The sequence below is a fragment of the Macaca fascicularis genome, chromosome 4 (genome assembly GCF_037993035.2).
Source record: "Macaca fascicularis isolate 582-1 chromosome 4, T2T-MFA8v1.1".
NCBI classification, from domain to species: Eukaryota; Metazoa; Chordata; class Mammalia; order Primates; family Cercopithecidae; genus Macaca; species Macaca fascicularis.
This window is the reverse complement of record NC_088378.1, coordinates 116,417,620-116,440,957: the sequence shown is the minus strand read 5'-3', so window position 1 is coordinate 116,440,957 and position 23,338 is coordinate 116,417,620. Positions and strand designations below refer to the sequence as shown.

The 23,338-nt window shown below is 35.1% G+C and overlaps 1 protein-coding gene across 2 annotated transcripts in view; it reads left to right on the top strand.

Annotated features, from left to right (window-relative positions):
* HCRTR2 (hypocretin receptor 2) overlaps positions 1-13,124 on the top strand; it is a 118,591-nt gene extending 105,467 nt beyond the window's left edge. The window contains exons 5-8 of one of the 2 annotated variants that reach the window (XM_015449293.4): positions 4,286-4,506; positions 7,148-7,269; positions 9,056-9,281; positions 11,417-11,613. In XM_015449293.4, the coding sequence (XP_015304779.1) occupies positions 4,286-4,506; positions 7,148-7,269; positions 9,056-9,281; positions 11,417-11,471 (624 nt within the window). In that variant the 3' untranslated portion in view covers positions 11,472-11,613. Of the gene's footprint in view, positions 1-4,285; positions 4,507-7,147; positions 7,270-9,055 lie in introns of both variants that reach the window. The other variant, XM_015449292.4, reaches the window with a different exon arrangement.
* Positions 13,125-23,338: the final 10,214 nt, after the last annotated feature.

Sequence of the window (23,338 nt, the reverse complement as noted above, 5' to 3'; positions counted from 1 at the left end):
TTTTTTCTGTACTTTCTGACTAAAGTTTTTTTCTGTACTTCTATGGACTTTAAAATGGTCCATAGGCGTGCAAAAAATGAGAGAACCTATTTCATGAAACCATATATCAAGTCCCAGAGAGCAGAGGGAAAACCTTTTTTTTTTTTTTTGCAAAGAAGAAGTCATAGGCTGTGTGACAGAATAATGTTGCAAGACAACAGATCTGGAGTTGGCCAAGGGGCAGGAGGCATAGTGAGAAGATCAGGTATTGCAGTTGATAAGGGCCATCTGTACACTCTGAAAGTGGAGCTATTCATAGTGAGAATGATGGTAAGAAAAGCAACAAATAAAATTATAGCCCTCATTATAAAAATTTAGCCTGCAAATCTTAATTTTTATCAGAGCAGTACCGAGGTAAACAAAAAGTGTCAGGAAGTCATGGAATTTAATGTGAAAAACTCCCTCGGAGTTGGAACACAGTCATCTTCATATGGTGGGGAATGTAAGGGGCAAGAAAAATTTTCACGGTCCCTGCTGAATAGGGAAATGTAAGGAGATTATTGCTGCATATAAGACAGCCAGTGCCTACCAAATATCTGTTGTACTCCATTATGATGAAATGGGTAATGGGTTACAGAATAGGGTAAGGAGAAAGGAGACCTGTCCTACAAGTTTCTTAGCACTTAGCAAATGGTGCAGGCATTTGCTATGCATTAAGAAAAATCATCATCCAAACTCTCAGACTCATCCAGCCACAAACTTAACTCTTTGTTCCTCCTCCTCCCAGATAAAATTCTTGTCTTATTTCCGTTTGTCATCTTTTTCTCACTCATGGCCACCTTTTGGCTATTCCAGGCCTTTTGCACTTTCATAAAAAATTAAAATCAGTACTTTCATTTCTACAAAAAAGACTGTTGTGGTATTGAATGTGATTAATTGCATTAAATCTATAGCTCAATTTGGGGAGAATTGCCATATTAACAATACTAAGCCTTTTAATGCATGAACACAATGAATCTATTTATTTAGGAGTTCTTTATTATATCTCTGCAATGTTTCATCATTTTCAGTATATATATATTTTATAAAATTTTATTAAATATATACACATATATATACACATATATATTTAATAAAATAAAATATATATTTTATTAAATATCTGTAAGTATATATTTAATAAAATAAAATATATACTTAAATATTTAATATACTTATATATATTTATATATATTAAATATATACTTATATATATTTTATGAAATGTGTGCCTAAAACACATTCTTTTGATATTGAAACCTTTAAAATTTTATTTTCCATTTATTGCTAGTATATAGAAGTATAATTTTTTTTGTTGTTTATTGATTTAGTGTCCTGCTCCTTTTGCTAAATTCTTTTATAAGTTCTAGTGGGTTTTTTGTAGATTCTTTAGGATGATCTTTGTAAGCAATAATTTCTTTTCAATAGAACCAATCTGTATGCATTTTATTTATTTATTTATTTATTTATTTTTCTTTTCTTCTTGTATTGGCTCAAAGTCCAGTACAATGTTGAGTACAAGTGGTGACAGAAGACTTGATTTTTTGAGTGGTAAGCCAACACTGCATTGCTAGAATAAATCTGATTGAGCAAAAGGTATTATCCTATTTATATATTGCAGGCTTTGATTTGATAACATATTTATAAAGTGCTTTCTATCTCTATTCATGAAGGATATTTAGTTGTTAGCTGTCTTTTGTTATCTTTGATTGTTAAGATAAATGTGCCGTCATGAAATTTGTTGAAAAATATTATATTTTCTGTACATTTCATTAAAAGTCTCAACAAGATTGGCATTACTTATCCTTTACTGTTTGATTGAATTCATTAATGGACCTATCTGGGCCTGGAGATTTTTTTGTAGCAAGGTTTGTAAGTACAGTGTCAGTTTTGGTCACCTTTGTCTTTCAAGGGCTTTGTCCATTTCATGTAAGTTGGCAAATTCATTGTTTATTCATGATATTTTTAATGTTTGTAGCATGTGTGCCTCTTCCTCATAACTTTATCCTGGTCACAAACACTTTTTAAGTCAGAGTAGGTTTTAAGGTCCATCATGTACATGCTATTTCCAATTCATAACTGTGATAATACATTTTTCAGGGTATATTTTTGTGTTAAATATTATTTATAAAGTTTATTTATAATCATGAAGTAAAAGTGGGGTGCATGTATTCTACTTAATCCTTCTCAGTGCCTGCTTGATTGAAATTATGAGATTTACAATAATGTACCAGGATTACTAATGCATAGTTCCTGGAGCTCAGTAATGTCAGATATTCCTCTGAATTTTATACTGAGTTTCTCTGGATTCTCAATGTCTCTAGACAGCTTATCAATGGAGAAATTTATGTGTCCTCAAAATGAGTGCAGGATTCAGCATCTTCTATCCTTATTTAGATGATTGTTAAAAAGGGCATCACTACATTTTTTTCCTGATGTCAGGGACCACAGCTGTTTCTCTTTATGAAAAACTCTTTTTTTTTTTTTTTTTTTTTTTTTTTTTTTTTTTTGAGATGAAGTTTTGCTGTTGTTACTCAGGCTGGAGTATAATTGTGTGATCTCATCAGCTTATTGCAACTTCCGCCTCCTGGGTTCAAGTGATTCTCCTGCCTCAGCCTCCCGAGTAGCTGGGATTACAGGCATGCACCACCATGCCCAGCTAATTTTGTATTTTTACTAGAGATGGGGTTTCTCCATGTTGGTCAGGCTGATCTTGAACTCCCAACCTCAGGTGATCGAGAACTGTTTCTAATGGTTGCAGAAGTCATCAGATGCGAATGCTGATTCTCTTCTTCAGGGGAACAGTTAGTGATAGAATCACTAAAGTTTAATTGATCTTTCAGAGATCATTTAGAAAACAATTCAGGATCATTTAGCAGACACATACAGGCTTTTCATGATCGAAGTCTCCTGGAACTTTCCAGCATCCGTTGCTCATTCTCGTCAGTTATTTTTTAAAAATTGCTATTTAAAATGAGAGTCACAGAAGAGAAAGTTCCCATTTCTCCCCAACTAATGGGTTAAAAGATTGAGTTGAACCACTACTATGTAAAAAGGGTTGTCTACACGACAAGACATACAGAGTGAGAAGACAAATAATTTATCCGATATTTTCCATTTAAGGGCAGGTTTTTGTTAACATCATTTGCCTCTTCAAGAGAGAAGATGGTCAAAGGAAATGTCATATTAATTTATCTGTGTGGACTTATAAGTAAAATTCTGTTCTCAAAGATTATCGAACAGACTTCGATCTTGTGGTGTAAAAAGCAATAAAATCCATTGAACATCTATTCTGAGAGGCCACAGGGACACATTGGTCAGTACTGTTTTGCAGCACAGAAACAAAAACCAAAGCTGAATAATCTTATTAGAACTAAGGTGGCCTTTTCTTGTGCTTGTTGGCACGTTTTCCTCTTTAAAAAATTATGCATGCTGAATTTTATTGTTCTGTTCACTAAACCCTATCAATCTTCATGAGCTTACAATTAAGAAAATATACTTGGAGGGACTCCCTGCTATTATCAAATAACTCTGAAAAGAAAAAGGAATGGAAAAAGTACAAATTGTGTAATTATTGTTACAAATTCCAGCTATTTGAAATATTAATGTAAGATCACAAAAATCCTCAATGGTTTTGTGTGCATTTTAAAGGGCTGGACCACAAAATTGATTTCAAACAATTCCATAACTACAAATAGTGAACGACAAAAAATACTTGATTTTTAAAAATATCCTTTCATTCAAAAAGTTTGCTTTGTCCGAACTTGAGAAGCAGAAAACCTAAAAAGTTATAGGTAGTTAAGTCCTATCTCTCTGTCTGGCAGCAGATGGCAGTATTGATGCGTGAAAAATCCATACAGGTTGCTTGGCGTTACTTGCTGGGTTTTTCCTTTGCTTTATACTTTGGTATCTGAGCTGAACAAAAATTCCTAACAAGATAATATGGCTGTCATCCCTTTATCATTCTCCTTTCCCAGGCTTTGTTCTTTTTACAAGGAAATATCTTTTCCACTTGCAGCTTTCTTTAAACATCGACAAAATTTTGATGTTTTAACTTTTTTTCCCACCCAAACTCCTATTTGGCATTCGACTGAATTAATGCCAAGCACATACTAAGCTCAGCAAATGCTCCGGAGAAACAGGCGCTCAAACCTCCCACACCTCAGGCGTCTGGAAGCCTTTCCTGACTGTGTTTTCTAATTATTTCCCCAAAGTGGAACTTATCCTAAGTCAAATTGCAATAAGGGTCTGTCTCCTCTCCTTTCAGATTCCTGGAACATCGTCTGTAGTTCAGAGAAAATGGAAGCCCCTGCAGCCTGTTTCACAGCCTCGAGGGCCAGGACAGCCGACAAAGTCCCGAATAAGCGCTGTGGCGGCTGAAATAAAGCAGATCCGAGCCAGAAGGAAAACAGCCCGGATGTTGATGGTTGTGCTTTTGGTATTTGCAATTTGCTATCTACCAATTAGCATCCTCAATGTGCTAAAGAGGTAAAACTTACCTGTTATTTGAAAATGAAATAGCCTGCCATTTCTTGATTCTTAATTAACATTTTTTTTTTTACTAGCCAGAGAAAAACCTAAACTTTCTGCCTAGATACCTTGTCAGGCCAGATGACTCAGTTATGTCGTTACCAGCAGGTAAGGCGAACAGCCTTTAAGAGTGCTCAGACATGTGCTTTTGTCCATGCGTATTCTCAGTTGCACGGCAGACATAAAACAGATGTTTCTCCAATCTCTTCAAGCTAGTTGCTAAACCTTAGATGCAGACAAAGTTCTAATGCGTAACAACTAATTTACAGCTTGCAGTTCTTTCTTGATGAGAACAAATGAGTTTTTCAAAACTTCGTTTTCAAAAACATAGGCAATTGTGAGAGCATTCTCTCTTAAGGATAAAAAGAGATAAGAATCTTACGTTAGTTTTCTAATTATACTTAGAAGTGCATTGGTGAGCACTTTAAAAAAAAAAAGCAATCAAGGCAGATATGTATGTCGAATGTCTAAACAGAAGAATTCATTTCCTGAAGTCACTGAATCAAGCTCAGAACAAATATTAATAAAAATCAGTGAGGGAAAGTGTGTTATTTGTTACACTGCAGGCACAACTATTAAGTTAAAAATATTGACCCATGACATGAACAGCAGATGCAGAGGCAGCGGTACACACTAAACTTCATGGCCAACTAACTTTATTGGGAATTATCAAAACTGTTCCACATAGACTGGTCCCAAGGCAATACCAATTCTGTTTACAGCAGGCTTCGAACTTAAGCTAGAATTGCTCCTCTCACTTTTCCCTGATTCAGAATCAATATCATATTCCTCACAGCTGGGAACTCTGAAGAGCAGCAGCTTTGGCTGGAGTCGGAAGAAAGGTGGTATAACCAGCTGCAATGGGTTCTCATTCTCTTTGGCCCCTGTTTTTGATTGTTTAATGGCTTTTTCAATGGAGAATAAATGGAGAATAAACGTTTGTTCAGTAATACTACTTACTACAGTCACAGCCTTAAAGATGTATGATTTTTTTGTGGCCTGGGTCCTTCAAACATATGCCAGCTCACAAAATAGAAATTATTTTGCCCTCCATATCTTTTTGTGCTTCGCCTCTTATTATTATCATCATTTTTTTGCTAACAAGAATTTAATATAAATTTATTATGGCCACCTCTAGATACTGTCTTCTGCTTTTAAGAACTTTATAAACATGTTACTAGATGGGTTTTATTCTTTCTCTTTTTAATCTTCTTTCAGTCTAAATTCAATGAAAATTGGATTTACCTCTCTCTGGGTTCCGTATTTGGATTTCCTGTATCTCAGAACTTGCTCTTTCCTTTTATTTCCAAATACTTTTTTGTCAATAATATTTGTCTTATTCTTCCGACTCAAATCCCTTCCTTTCCAAGGAAAACAAATAACTGTCAAAGGAGCAAGGCCATGTTAAATTCAAAATATTTCAAGTTTTTGGGCATTCTACTCTTTTCCACAACATAAAAACTTTTGAAAACAAGAACTTGAAGATTGTTTTTCTTGTTACCACACACATTTTTTTTCAAATGCTTATATATTTGTTTGTCCTTGCATATGAAATTTGTTTTTTCTTTCTCCCACAAAAACCATTCCTAGCTTCTTCTCCTTAAAACTTAACTTTTTGCCGGATTAGTCAAAACCAATTTCTTTACAACAGTTCAGATTTGTCCAAGATTTCAAAGACATTTTGAGGTAAAGGGTCATAACATAGTACAAATTTCTGTTGTCCATATTGTTTCACTCTATGTAATATTTTTGTAAAACTCTAGTACTTTTTAGAGAATAATCTTATACCAGAAATGCATTGTTATCATGCCTTCTTGTTGTAAAACACACACACACACAGATACAAAGATGGAGACTTTAGCAGGAAATATATATGATTTTTTACCTATAATCTTATGGAGTAGCTGTAAGTTATCTGTTGTAGGTTAGCGATTAGAATTTAATAGATGGAATATTTCTAAGTATGGAGGAAATTTTTAAATCGTCTTTAAGGATAGCATAATAAAACATTTTTTAAAGTTTAAAATAATACATGAAAAATTAACACTCATTAATTTTTAAAAATTACCAAAATTCTGCCCATTGAGAACTGTTTCTTCTCTGGGTATTAAGGAGTCCCAGAAGGCAAGTTTCAGATAGTCCAGGAAGACTGGAGTTGAAGGCATATGATACTTTGATCAATACATAAATGAAAGTAGGAAAAAGTACTTGAAGACTATCATTTAGGAGTGATTTTTAAATGATACATATAATGGAATATTAATACAACATTATTCAATTGTATGTAGAAAGAAAATGAAATAAAGAAGATATATATTCAACTTCTGTATTCTTATTTACAAGAAATACTGCAACTGCTATTTGTGAAAGGGAGAGACCCTTCTCTGACCTGATTTGGCTTTTGATTTATTGATTATGCTCTGGAGGTTCTGTTCAGGCACTGAAGTTATTCTAAACCAATTATAGGGTCAGAAACCAATCTGTGGTCAATTCCGGCAACCGAGGAGGACGGGGGTCAGACCAACCTCTACCAATAGCCTCATTCACCTTTGAATTTAATTATTTAAAAGATACTTTTCTGTTGTTTCTTTTCCTGCAGAGTATTTGGGATGTTTACCCACACCGACGACAGAGAGACTGTGTATGCCTGGTTTACCTTTTCACACTGGCTTGTATATGCCAATAGTGCTGCGAATCCAATTATTTATAATTTTCTCAGTGGTGAGTTTTCAACTTTTCTTCCATAAGCCACAGTTCTAACCAAGGATGAGAAATCAATGAACACTCTTCAATTACATGAAGAGTTTAGTTGCTATGTGAGATTTTTCTTTGTCCCTGACCTGATTTGTCTTGAGTTTCTTCTTTTTCGAGGCAACATATTTGTTACTGGACTCATCAGAGAAAAAGAACTAAGTGATTTTTTTCCATGTAAAACTTATAAGAAATGTTATAATAGAAAAGTAAACATTCTGAGAAATCAATAACACAAAATCTTACATGACATACTTTAAACTCTTGATTTACAAAAATATAAAATACTTTGTTCTGTTTTGCCTTGCTATATTATTCCTTTGACAAAATGTGTACCCTAATTGAGACAGAATTGGGACCTATTCACTTTTAGATATTTTGCTATATTAACGTTTCTCTTGTGTGTATCATCTCTTGGATTTATCTCAATATTTCCCACTAACTACCAAAAGTAGTAGTACTCCAAAATAACACATAAGTTAAATGATACACACATAGATATATGTGTAACTTATACAATTTATATCTGTTTATGGAATCAATATAATTATAAAAATCATTTAAATCACTATTGTTTACTCACATTTTGCCTGACTGACTTTTAGAATTGTGTTTGAATTAGCTACATTTTTACATTGCCTTACTCTCCAATTTATTGGCGATTTCTTTGTTATTTCTATCTTCAACTGCATGATGATTTTATATAGAAGAACAGAAATTCATTTTGTGGCATGTTTACTAAAGCATGTGCATCTTCCAACTTGATCTTTGGCCTTCTGGTTGCATAGGTTGAAAAAAAAAGGCAACCAATTAGATTGTTGAGAAACAATTTTGTTCTATGTTTTTAAAAAATCTAGCACAATGACTAAAGCTCTGAACCTCGCAGTAAGCAGGTAAAGGCTGTAAGGAAGTTGTAATGAGAAGTGTTTGAAGCAGAAGTCACAGAACCAAGTCAAAGTCCTAGTATGGAGGATAAAAGTGAGTTAGAGGAGGCAACTGATAATCACTGATAACTCATTATGTGACTGCTATTGTGCTGGGCCCGTGAACATTCATCTTCTCATTTAATCACTGATAACTCAGTGGGTAGCTGAGGCTAAGAGAGAAGAAATCATTCCCAATACTGCCATTCACACTAATAAAAGTGACTGATTCATTCACATAGTTCTCCAATGTCTCCTCCATAATTTAAAGACAAGGAATACCTTCTACAGTAGTTTTCCCCCTTCAGTCTTTGTTCTTTCTTACATAGATTATGAAACTGGAAATTTTCTGGATATTTGAGTGAATTTTTCTAAGTATTTTGTGGATTTAATTGTTTCAATATCAGTTATTTAGAGTAAAATGCAGGAGTAATTTTTGTATAATTTTGGCTTTGTATGACATAAGTTTCACTGTGTTTAATTATTAAATATCTCTGAGCATTCTTCTACTGATGATCACTTCCGGTATAGTTATTTAGATAAAATATACCAATATGTGTAAGTATATGAGGTTTGACTATAAAGGAATGAAATAAATTCCAAGCACCATACATGAAAGGCAGCCTCATTATTTTATGAAAATACTTCATTGTTTCAAGAGTCTACCAAGCTTCCAATAAACTCAATTTCCTTTTTCTATTTTCCCCATCTTTGCAAAATATTACACCTCATTGTTAGTTTGGCTCAAGGGAGCAACTCAGTTGTACCCTATTCACAACTTGTTGAAGCATTTATGCATAATTCCTTTTCCTTTCATTCTCTCTGTTTGCCAGGAAAATTTCGAGAGGAATTTAAAGCTGCATTTTCTTGCTGTTGCCTTGGAGTTCACCATCGCCAGGAGGATCGGCTCACCAGGGGACGAACTAGCACAGAGAGCCGGAAGTCCTTGACCACTCAGATCAGCAACTTTGATAACATATCAAAACTTTCCGAGCAAGTCGTGCTCACTAGCATAAGCACACTCCCAGCAGCCAATGGAGCAGGACCACTTCAAAACTGGTAGAATATTGGTTCATATGACAAGGATACCTGAGTAAAACTATCCTTTTTAAAATCACTGGGAACAAAAATTTTATTATCCTATTGATGTGAAGCTAAAATTACTTGTGGATCTTTTTTTTTTTTTTTTTTTTTTTTTTTTTTTATCTATTACTCTTTGGAAATAAAAAAAAAGTCAGTTTAAAATGATTTCTCAACTTTTGATTTAAATATGTTAGAAGTTTAACTTTCAACTGAACTTATTTCAGGCTATTTCACTTTTAGTTTCGTGTATTATAATGTGTGTTAATTAAATGTTTAAACATTTCTAATTCTTTTTATAATCCCTTGTTATTTTAATCTCTCACATTCAAATGGTTCCTAAAAATTACGAGAATCTATCCAATGATTTTTTTTTTGCTACTAAAAGAAGTAGCAATTACTAATTCTGAATTAACAATAGACATGTTAGTTGACTTAATAGTTTTTTTTCCTGAAAAAAATCACAAGACTGTTGTTATAATGTGATATCTGAGAAAATATTTATATATAAAATAGCATATTGTGTTAGGTAATTCAAAACTGTCTTACAAAACTATATACTCACTCATTTACACAATTTTCTCAGGTTTGCAAATTGACCATTACTAACATTTCTTGTCTCAATATATGGCCAGTAAGACTCTATTACAGTAAAAGTTTTAACATAATTTCCATCTCTAATGAAAGACTTTAACATTTAAGAATAAGCTAAATCACATCATTATGTTATTTTAACAACAAAAACAAAAAAATGACACAGTCAGCCTTGCTGGATTAAATAAAATGCACCACTGTGCTAGGTGCTAGGGAATGAGGTGGGGTCAATGCAAACATGCCTACAAAAGAGCTTCAGTCTAGTGAGGGAGACATGTTGACAGAGTGCAAGGCAGCAAACAATCTGGGGGACAATTCTTGGTCATGGCAGAGCAGTGAAGCTACCAAGGACAGTGGTCTTCACCAGAAAGTTTGTAGCACAGTGGCATTTTTTTTTTTTTTCAATTTACTTACAATGACAGTTGATGTCAGTGGATTCCATCTGGGCCTGAGGCTGAGTACCAGGTGGTTAAAAAACAGAGGGGCTTGCTCTTAACTCACACATAAATGAATAGACTATCGTATATTTTGTAGAAAATGTAAGGTTTAGGGGTCAAAGCACTGAATATTCAAACTTATTCCCCTGAAAAATTCTTCTGATTCAAATATTTACTTGAAAATTAAAAGTAAGTGTTTATGAAAGATGATTTTCATCTCATATTATCGTAACAGGTGTTCTGATTGTATTGAAACAAAAGATATGGGGCACAGTGTTTAAGAAAAACTTTCATGGAAAATTAATTTTTGGTTTTTTTTTCATTTTCCATTACTCTCAGAGAAAAGTAATACAGCCTAATTATCCACAATTTGTTTTCAAATCTTGGAATTTGGGATTCTGTTACCTTGTGCCTTTTATGACTCAAAGCAAAAACTATCTTCTTATACAAGGTTTATTGAAATCATGTTGTAAAATATAAGCACTATATCAGTGAAAGCAAAGTATTTTAACTCTCTCCTTTCTCCCCTTTGTATATTTCGGAACTTCTTTTCTTATTTATGCTGCATGAAAGGAGAGTTGTAATTTTTGGATTGTGATGATAGCACTTTAAAAAGTTTGAGGATAACTTCAAATAATGTTGATAATATGCCTTAATAGTCAAGTAATAGCTCAGAGGAAGAGTAAATTCCTTAGACTCAAATACACCTATTTATAATTTAAAAGAGAGAAAAGGGAGAGAGATTGGGAGGGAAAGGGGGAGAGAAAGGAAAAAACTGACTCAGAGAGCAGCAGTTATGTGACGGATGGGAAGTCAGAATTCCTTTGCTCTAAATCAGTGATTCTCAAAATGTGGTTTCTATACCGTCAGCATCAGCATCATCTGGGAACTTACTGGACATGCTAATTTCCACCCTATCCCACACCTACTTAACCAGAAACTTTAGGAGTGATAGCCCGGAAGCTGTGTGTTAAGCCCTACAGGTGATTCTGAAGCACTTTAAGATTTGAGATCCCACTGCTTTAAGTGATACCATCTGACATAAGTTTATCAGCCTGTGTGAAATAGTCTTTTACTGCACAGGTGTCTACAACAGGGACCACCATCATCGCTACGGTCAGTGTGGCTGGATGTCTGAAAGAAGAAGCTGAGTATCAATGTTGACTCTCACTCATGTCATCTTATTAAAAAATTACAGTTTACAAAACAATCGCTATTGATAAGTGCAGTGTGAAAGACTGGTTTTAAGGCACCTGTGTGCTTTACGTCCACCTGGATGACTTGAGTTTTTAAGTAAAACTTTAAAATCCCTATCTTATTTATACTTACTAAAGTTTGTTTTGCAGAGGCAGATAGTTTCTAAGAATGATAATTTCATGGAAAGAGATATAAAATAAAATAAAACCAGTACTTAAACTCTGGGAATGTAATAGACCATGTACATAGCACTCAACATGTGAATCCAGGAATCTTTCTAAGAGGTCTGGATTTAGTATGGTTACCTTAATAGGACAAATGGTAAAGAAACAGGTGTTCCCAAACCCTGCCAATCTTATGAAACAAAGAGTCAACTGTTTACCTCATTATTTGCTAGTGACACAAATGCAAAGACATCTTTTGAAAGGAATGTGTTGGGAGTGTTTTATGCTATACCTTAAATATGTATCTCTCTCTTTTTTTGCTATATTTCAAAGATTTAATGTAAGTTGTCAATGTCATTGAGCTTTTATCAATAGGGATGATATAAATTTATCTAACATTGAATCCATTTTAACTTTGTTATTTCTGAATTTCTATAAAACCACAAAAACCTTCATACTTGAATTTATTTATTGTTGGCTAAAGATTACTCCCAGTTTGTGAGGAAATTTACTTCTGAATTTCCAAAGCTTGGAGAATTTATAGGATATTAAACACCTGTTATAAATTATTGATGAGTTAATTGCAAGTAGCAGACAAAATGATATTGAATTTCACTCCTAAGACACATTGTTTTAATGAAGATTAAAGTAAATATGTTTCTAACATTTAGTCTGGCTACGCTTAAACCTGAAATATCAGAATGGCAAAAAACCCCAAAACTGTTTATGGACCCAATTTGTGAGGAGGGCTATTATTTTAATACTAGTGTAATAATAGAATGCACTTGATGTAAATTGCAATAGCCATCAACTGCATTTCAAAAAAAATTTCGCTAGTCATTACAATTTAGAAAGCTTTTCAGTGTCAGTTTTACAACAAATGCCTTTTCTACTTTCTACAAGTTACAAGTCAAAAAAAGTAAATTCCACTAAGTTTTATTCAATTAGTTTTCAAACTGCATGAAGCAAAAAATAGATTTTTTAGAGACAATATATAGAGAAAATATTGTAAAAGTCTACTCTATTACCTTACGTACTAAAAAAACTAAAGTACAAAGGCATGAAAACACTATTATTTCCCAAAGTTCAAAGGGAATTGTTTTCTACACAACTACTGCTACTAACGAGGGTGCACCAACCCCCTCCACTTGCCACGTATTTTTATTCTCTTAAGTTTTCTTTATAATCTTTGGAGTTAAATATCTTTTATGTTTTTCATGAAATGTATTTCTATAATTATTGTATTTCATGTGTGTAACATTATGTCAGGTGTTTAACAATTATCTTATATCTTGAAATTCTTTATGCCTGATTGTACTGTGTCTTCATGAAAAAATTTCTTATCAAATCCAATGTGATTACACACTTACTGCTGTAAAGGATGTGCATTATGTAGTTTTTAAGTAAAAGCTATATTGAGAATTCTATAATCACATTTACACTGCCCTCTCTATTGTATGAAAAATCTTGTTGTTGTTGATTAGATGAGTTGTGTATTCACTCATAGTTAACGTCAAATCTCTGCAGTTAAGGATTGAATTAAGCCCTCTGGTGCAGTACCTAATGATCAAAACATTTTTTCCAATAGGTTTATATAACCAAGGATAATCATGATATAAAAGGTTTTTAATGTTGTTTTTAAGAGCAGGTACTGTAACAAAGAAGGTTAACACTGGTACAGAAATATTTCATAAAAGTTATGAAAACCAGATAAATACAGCATTAACTTTTGGAGCTTTTATCTGAGTTGAGAGATTTAGTCTACATTGAGATGAAATGATGAACTCATGATTTTCTATTTATTATCAGACTAGTAAGTGACATTTACATAATTTTTTTTCTGCGCCATTTTGTGGAAGACATTTAGGACTATTTTATGTTCACTGATAAATTTTAAAATGTGTATTTTCAGCTTTTCAAATTTTATTGAAATAATTCTGAGAAAATACAGAATCAGACACTAAGTATTAATTTAAAAATCAATTTTTATTCAGCACTGTTTATTCTAACTTTTATATAAAATGAAGCCAAAGTAACATTTCAAGGTAAATACTTGACTCCTAGGAAAATGTGATTTTAGTAGGGGTCTCAAGAGGAAGTGAACTTTTTCGTGGTGAAATTACAAGAAAAAGAAGTTATTCAGTGGTGAGAATGTGTTGCTCTAAGTAATCCATTAGCAAAGACTAGCTACTTGGCCACTCCTCTTCCTTCTGGAGCCAGCCCTGAAGAGTGGTCACAGCATCTTCATTGTTATCCAGGCCAATGGCCATGCATGAGAAGTTGGGTAGCAAAATTTTCGAAGCACCTCTTTGTTCTTGTTCTCCTTTCACTGTTTTGTCACTCTTCACTTGTAATGTCACCACCAGTTTTAGCGCCAAGCTAAGTATCAGCAGACCTCCCTCCACAGCATGCCTTGTCCTATACAACTCCTGGTCCTTCCTTTAGCCCAACCCCATCCAATTGCCTAGGCTCTTGTTGTCTCATGAGATGAACAAGAGGCAAGCAGCTAATTTGAGAACAAATGAAGCAGAGCTGAAGGAAAAAGTAAAACATTAATTTTTGCATATCCAAAATTTCATAATTTTACATTTTTTTAAAACCCATTCATTTTCTTCCCTGAACATTTATGTTTATCAGTGGTCTTCTGAATCTGTGACAACTCTCTTTTCAAGCCCCAGCTAAGCTTCTTGCCTCAAGCCAGAAGGAATCCCAGTTTTGAGAATCTTACGTTAAGGCCATGGCAGGTCGGAGCGGAGATATATCTGAGCAGGTACTGCTTGTGACACCTTCAGAAACAAAACAGCTATTGTGTTACTTTTCATAGGCCCAAGCCCTGAGCAATAGCAAAAAGATAATACTTATTTTTTTTAAACTGTTGTTTATTAGGTGATCAATTTCTGATTAATTTCAAAATATTTAAGGTAATATTTTAATTACCGAGGAAGAATGGTAAAAACAAAATGTTGTGGAACTGGAAAAATCCTCAACAATGCATGGCAACATGAAACTTACTTATTATAGATGAGATAACGAGAACATCTTCAGAAAAGCGATGTTTCTTAAAACAGGGGCATAGATTTAAAAGCTCTGTTTATATGGTTTTGGTAGACTAAGTGAAGGACTTGCCTATAAAGCTGAGTCTAGATCATATAGCATATCCATTATAAAGTGGGAAAATTGCAATTTTAGAGCATCGTCAATATATCCAAAATTTTTTACATGATTTCTAAATGCAAATGTGTGTGTGTCTGTATGTCTGTGTATGTCTCTCCATATACAACATTCCGTTAATTAGTCCGAATATGTCCCGAAATGTATATTAGTTTCATATCTCGGCTCTTTAATGTCTCTTCTTCGTTTAATTCACTCCTTGGTGTCCAGTTTTCCTCACTCCTTTACAAATATCCAGGTTCTATATTTCCGCTTTTCTAGAGAGCTTTTTCCCTCAAGAATATATTTTTCTTTTTCTTTCTTTCTCTTTATTTTTGTTTGTTTTTAACTAACATTCATACGGTTATAACAATTTGAGACAAGTGGAAAGGAGAGATCTGTAAACTGCCTATCTCCTTGGAAATTCATTGCCAATAATCCTTAAGAATATAAAGTTCCTTGATGTCGAAGGCCTTCTCATTAGTGTTGCTGGCTGTTGTTTCATTGGTTCCCTAGAATAATGCCTGGCACGCAAAGGTTGTTTGATAAATATCTCTTCAATTAATGAATTAATAATAACTGCATGACAATTCTTTTCCCAATTCATCATTTTGCTTCATTTTCTCACAATTGCTTCAATGTGTCTACAGAACTATCTTTCCATGTGAACAAAACACTTTATATTTTCAGTGTCTACAAAGCACATACTTCTTTTACTAAAATTAAACTATACTTTGAGAACACCAAATCCTAATCTCTAACCATCATCAAACTGGCAGGTAGCACCAGTATTCTTTTTGCTCACCAATTTTATGCCCAGACATCTACTCTTTCTTTCATGAATAAAACCTGGCACATGTAAGAGGATTTATCATGGTAAATCTCTCTTTGTTACTGACATTTTCAACCTCTTGGGCTCTCCTCCCCTTACTTATACACATTGGAAACTGACTTGAAGTCATACTCTCTAGCTCTTGGGTCAATGTGGGTAATGCATCCAGGAATCCAGCTTAACTCTTCCTTGGTCTCTCTGATGTGGCTGACTTTTATTTCTACATTTCTTCATCAAACCACTATCACAGTTTTGCACAGCAGATCACATGCTGCACTGCGTGCTTATTATCTCCTATAACAACAGATCCTCCACTGAAATGCAAAACTCTATGTTAATCCAACAACTGCTTCTCCATCCTTTCCTCCTATACATTTCTTCCCACTACAACTTCCCTTCTCAACCCCAAAGCGACTACTGGATTCTTTACCCTTTTATTTTATCCCAGCCTATCAGTGCCATCCTGGACGTCCTTCCTTCTCTACTCAGAGAAAAGCAAGATGATCAGGTAGAATTGCACTAATGACTAGATACTATTTACTCCAAACAAATTCTTACTATTTGTCCTGATGAAATTCATGACAGTTTTCATACAATAGAAAGCCTGCCCTCTTAGAAGAGAACTGAAAAGAAATGGTTGAAGAAAGGTACAAAGCCCTCATGGAGTTAGGTGGCTGGGCCAGCAGAGCCAGGCACTGTTCTGTTCAGAATTGCATGCTTGATACGCCAGATGGGAAGCCTGCCATGGCACTAACCACAGCACTTTTTATACCCTATCTCTGCTATTATGAGCCCACATTCGTTTTTCTTCTGCTTCAGAAATTGTCGTAAAAATAATTTTATCATTTACAAATTATTTTTAAAATCATTTAAATCTGCTTAATTTGATTTTTCAAACCCTCTAAAACCTACACTTCTTATTGTCCAATCTTTGCTTTTAATTGGATACATTTTGAGGCAGAAATAAGTTAATCTCATTTTTTAAAATGTACTAGCTATTAATAATTTTTAAATTTATCTTCCAAAATTGGAAAGTATCCACTTTAAATGCATCTGCAGCAAGGACTTTTTACGTACATTCTGTAGCTTTATTGCTTCCATTGAGAACTGGTAAAATAACAGAACTTACCTTACTGTACGCTGGCATCTTGAAAAGGCAGCAGAAATATTTATCTGATTATCGAACTAATCATATTGTATTTTTTTCCTTCTCTAAGAGAAACTTTCTCCATGTGCTCGGTCAAACATTTTGGTGTTTAAAAATTGGCTTATTTGGTCAGGCGTGGTTGCTCCCGCCTATAATCCCAACACTTTGGAAGGCCAATGCAGGTGGATCACTTAAGGTCAGGAGTTCAAGACCAACCTGGTCAACATGGTGAAACCCCACCTCTACTAAAAACACACACACACACACAAAAAAATTGCAAGGCATGGTTGTGCACATCTGTAATCCCAGCTGCTTGAGAGGCTGAGGTGGGAGAATCATTTGAACCCGGGAGGCGGAGGTTGCAGTGAGCCGAGATTACACCAATGCACTCCAGCCTGGACAACAAGCAAGACTCTGTCTCAAAAAAAAAAAAAAAAAAAAAAAAAAAAAAGGAAACACACACACACACACACACACACAAACAGACAAACAAAAGTTGACTTATTTAATGAAAATACTTTTATTAGAAAATTATATTTCTCTTTACAAAGTGTATTTTTTTGCATCTGTATAGTCTATCAATTCTAAAAGCATGGTTTCTTTATGCAAAAATGTAGTCTAGGCCTTTAGAATGTATTATTACAAGGAAGTATCTATCAACCATGTTTCATTTGTTTGCTTGTTTTGTTTTGTTTCCAATAGACTATGAATATTCATCTTCAAATGCTACCTCATGATTGTTACATTCCTGTTGCTGAAAGAACTCATCGCTTTCCTACCTTCTTGTCCTTAAATTGCATTCTTCTTATAACTTACTTTGCACATAACCAGAATGGAGTGAGATCATAGAATTAGAGGATTGAGAAAGGAAAATACTTCCCTCATTCCATTTGCAGTAATCTGTGATTCAAAAGTTAACAACATTCTATGTATTCTTGTAGGAGATTCTTTCATGCTTATCACTGATCAACTTACATTCAGGTCAAAACCAATCCTGAAAAAATGCTCATCATCACTCACCATCAGAGAAATGCAAATCGAAACCACAATGAGATACCATCTCACACCAGTTAGAATGGCGATCATTAAAAAGTCAGGAAACAACAGGTGCTGGAGAGGATGTGGAGAAATAGGAACATTTTTACACTGTTCGTGGGACTGTAAACTAGTTTCAACTATTATGGAAGACAGTATGGCAATTCCTCAAGGATCTAGAACTAGAAATACCATTTGACCTGGTGATTCCATTACTGGGTATATACCCAAAGGATTATAAATCATGCTCCTATAAAGACACATGCACACGTATGTTTATTGTGGCACTATTCACAAGGGCAAAGACTTGGAACCAACCCAAATGTCCATCAATGATAGATTGGATTAAGAAAATGCAGTACATATACACCATGGAATACTATGCAGCCATAAAAAGGATGAGTTCGTGTCCTTTGCAGGGACATTATGAAGCTGGAAACCATCATTCTGAGTAAACTATCTCAAGGACCGAAAACCAAACTCTGCATGTTCTCACTCACAGGTGGGAATTGAACAATGAGAACACTTGGACACAGGGTGGGGAACATCACACACCAGGGCCTGTTGTGGGGTGGGGGGAGTGGGGAGGGATAGCATTAGGAGAAATACCTAATGTAAATGACGAGTTAATGGGTGCAGCACACCAACATGGCACATCTATACATACATAACAAACCTGCACGTTGTGCACATGTACCCTAGAACTTAAAGTATAATAATAAAAACAAACAAACAAACAAAGAACAGCCTGGAATACAACTTGTTCAGGTAACTGGAGCCATCTTCCTAGCTCTTTATTTCTCAGAGAGTGTGGGTAAGTCCTGCTCCGTACGAATATTTACATTGCTTCAGAAGTTCGGTACTTTCTTAAGGGCCAGAGTCTGTAAAGATGTTCCCTTAACAAGATTTTTCAATGGGGTGACCATTAATGAGTTTTCTTTTTCCTCCTTTTAGTATTTGAAAATTTTGGTTTATTACAAGGTTTAAATCTGATGAATTTAGGATCTCTTTTCCTGTTACAGAGCACAGAATAATAGTTAGTATTTTACATACATATTGCAAGGTCATGTTGCTACTAGGAGTGTCCAGAATAGACCACTGAAACAGCCTTCTAGTTACTACTATCAAAAAGAACTTTAAATAACATATTTTAATTAAATAACTTTTTTATAGCTATACCTCGATAAAACCATCAACCAATATTTGTACAATTTGATGCCCCCACTCTAAGATTTTAGCTAGTATAAATCAAAGCGTCCTATTTAATGAGACACTTTTTCCAATCATGTTGTATTTATTATTCAACCAGATGATCTCAGAGATGTTATTACTATAACAAACTAGTAATACTTAAAGCTGGGCTTCATGTGCGTGATTTACTGGGATGTTTGCTTATACCTTGTTTCCAAGCTAAAAATATTTTGACCAGGTGTATTAGTCTGTTTTGAGCTGCTATGTCGGACTACCTGATGCTGGATCATTTATAAAGAAAAGAGGTTTATTTGGATTATGGTTCTGCAGGCTGTACAAAGAGCATGGCACCAGCGTCTGCTTCTGGTAATGCCCTCAGGAAGCTTTTACTCCTGCCAGAAGGCAAGGGGAGCCAGAGTGCCACATGGCAAGAGAGAGAGGAAGCACAAGAGAGAGGAGAGGTGCCAGGCACTTTTTTTAACAACCAGCTCTCACATGAACTAACGGAGTGATAACTCAATACTAGGGGGATGGCACCAAACCATTTATGAAGGATTTGCCCTCATGACCGAATACCTCCCACTAGGCCCAACCTCCAACACTGGGGATCTCATTTCAACATGAGACTTGGAAGGGACGACTATCCAAACTATATCATCAGGATTTTCTGGCAAAGACTACCAAGCCATTTCTGTTTCAAACTCCCCGGAGATTCTTGTTAAAAATGCAGATTCTTTGATACCACCCCCAATACACTATTTAGTCTGAGATGAAACTGAAGGATTCTGATTTAATTGATCTAGACTAGCATTTGACCATTGATTTATCATCTGGGATTCTAGGAAGTCAACCACTTATATGTTTTAGAGCAGACGCCATTACAATTGAGGAGAATGTTTGTAGTCTGGGCTTCTCTGTCCACTTCTGATTGGGGCCTCGTTGCCTGATTCTGACTGGATCAGGCAGAGTTTCATTCAAGCCACTGTCCTTGTTTGGCTTCTTAATGTTCAGAATATATTAACACAACCTCAATTTTCTAAGAGCTAAATTATATGACTTGATTTTTGACTGGTAACATAACTGTATTCCAGGCTCTTATCAAGATTCAGATATTCTCCCAGTTTCAAATTTGTAACTAACACTGTCTGCTCACAAAAAAGTTCTAAGCCAAAGCAAAACTCTTTCTACCACCACCAGATGACATTACTTTGGACTTACCTATAAATGGATTTCCAAATGGTTTTTCAGAAACCAACTGCAGGTACTTAGAAAAACTTATGGAACTCATAACTGTTCTTTGCATGTCAAAAGCTATGACAGAAAATAGTATTTGTGGAGAATATTCTGTAAGATTAGACCACCTTTCTTTTCCTCCAGCTTATTTAAAGTATATCCTTATATTAACCCTTGGTGGAGTTGTGTCCTGTTATTGCACTGTACGTGAGTGTGTGTGTGTGTGTGTGTGTGTATCCCATCACGTAGGTGTAATGATAGTACACCTTCATTAAGAAGTTTTCCAAAAAGAATATAAGAACATGTTATTATGTTTACTTAAAAGTATAAGGCCAGGTGCGGTGGCTCACGTCTGTAATCCCAGCACTTTGTGAGGCCAAGGAGGGCAGATTACAAGGTCAGGAGTTAGAGACCAGCCTGATCAACATGGTAAAACCCTGTCTCTACTAAAAAATACAAAAATTAGCCAGACATGATGGCACGCACCTGTAATCCTAGCTACTCAGGAGGTTGAGGCAGAATCACTTCAATCCTGGAGGCGGAGGTTGCACTGAGCTGAGGTGGTGCCACTGCACTCCAGCCTGGGTGACAGAGCGAGATTCAGTCTCAAGAAAAAAAAAAATGTATTGAGGACATTGCTCATACAAAAGAATATATAAAAAGAAATTTCTGCCTGGACTTAGTGCCAGGAATACTTGTACTACTTGTACTTTTCTTGCTTTCTTCTTAAGAACACTGCACAATGGAGTCTTTTTAAAAATTGTGCTTGCTGTTCAAATTACCTGCTGGAAGGATTAGAGGCAGATCTGTAACATGCCCAATTCCACTTTGCATACAGGATATCGTGACAAACATTGTATGTGTTAATTCTATCTGGTTGCACTTTATATTCATATCTGCCTCCATTTCCTGGCATTTTAATGTTTCAAAATTGTATTTTTTACTTAAATGATTTTGGAAGAAATAAATATAAATAAAGTCTGTTAGAGGCTGGGCGCAGTGGCTCACACCTGTAATATCAGCAGTTTGGGATGCTGAAGTGGGCGGATCACAAGGTCAGGAGATCAAGACCATCCTGGCTAACACAGTGAAACCCCATCTCTACTAAAAATATGAAAAAAAGTAGCCAGGTATGGTGGCGGGTGCCTGTAGTTCCAGCTACTTGAGAGACTGAGGCGGGAGATTGGCGTGAACCCGGGAGGTGGAGCTTGCAGTGAACCAAGATCGTGCCACTGTACTCCAGCCTGGGTGAGACTCTGTCTCAAAAAAAAAAAAAAATAAAAAAAAAAAAAAATAAAATAAATAAATAAATAAATAAATAAAGTCCAATACAAAGCACAAAAAAGAACAGCAAAGCCAACAAACATGAAAAAAAGCTCATCATCACTGGTCTTTAGAGAAATGTGAATCAAAACCACAATGATATATCATCTCATGCCAGTTAGAATGGTGATCATTAAAAAGTCAGGAAACAACAGCTGCTGGAGAGGATGTGGAGAAATAGGAATGCTTTTATATTGTTGGTGAAAGTGTCAATTAGTTCAACCAGTGTGGAAGGCAGTGTGGCGATTCCTCAAAGATCTAGAACCAGAAATACCATTTGATCCAGCAATCCCATTATTGGGTACATACCCAAAGGATTATAAATCATTCTACTATAAAGATACATACACACATATGTTTATTGCAGCAGTATTCACAATAGCAAAGACTTGGAACCAACCCAAATGCCCATCAATGATAGACTGGATAAAGAAAATGTGGCACATATAATATACAGCATAGAATACTATGCAGCCATAAAAAAGATGAGTTCATGCCCTTTGCGGGAACATGGATGAAGTTGGAAACTATCATTCTCAGCAAATTAACACAGGAACAGAAAACCAAACACTGCATGTTCTCTCTCATAAGTGGGAGTTGGACAATGAGAACACATGGACAAAGGGAGAGGAACATTACACACTGGGACCTGTTGGGGGGTGGGGGGCTAGGGGAGGGATAGCACTAGGAGAAATACCTAATGTAGATGACGGGTTGATGGATGCAGCAAACCACCATGGCACGTGTATACCTGTGTAACAAACCTGCACGTTCTGCACATGTATCCCAGAACTTAAAGTATAATAATAATAAAAAAGAAAGCACAAAAATAAAAGTACTTGGAAAAGGTTAAAGAGTTAAATATTATGCAAAACTGAAAACTAGCTGCAGATACATTTAAGTTTATATCATTTTAGCAAGTTATTTATTTTAAAAAATTTCTAACCTGTATCACAGAGAGTGGACTTGAACTTGAAAATATGGTTAAGGTTCAAATGCAGATTTGGGGTCCCAGTCTCCCAGACTGTGGCTTCTGTGGAAGAGATTGTACTGGCTCTAAATTCCATAGATGATTGAACAAGTTGTTTCTGCCTATGTCAGAGCTGAAGAGTGAATATCTCCACTTTTTATATATCAAACCTCCCAAATAAAATTTGGTAACCCTCTATACCATAACACATCACATTAATAATTTGTATTCACAAAAGTCTCTTAGAAAAGATTTTTGAGATGCCAGATACTTTAATTTTTTTATGTTTATATATTTATGGTATATGAGTGTGGATTTCTTACATGTATATATTGCACAGTGGTGGAGTCTGGGCTTTTAGTGTACTCATAACCTGAACAGTGAACCTTGTACCAAAGAAGTAATTTTTCAACTCTCATCTCCCCACCCTCCCATCTTTTGTAGTACCCAAGGTCTATTATCCCACTCTGTATACCCATGTACCTATTGTTTAGCTTCCACTTATAAGTGAGCATATGCAGCATTTGACTTTCTGTTTCTGAGTTATTTTACTTAGGATAATGGCCTCCAGACTTAGGATAATGGCCTCCAGTTCCATCTACATTGCTACAAAAGTTACAGTTTTATTCTTTTTTATGTCTTAGTATTGCATTGTGTGTGTGTGTGTGTGTGTGTGTGTGTATCGCACATTTTCTTTATCAAATCCTCTGTTGATGGACACTTAGACTGAGTCCACATTTTTGCTATTGTGATAAACATGTGA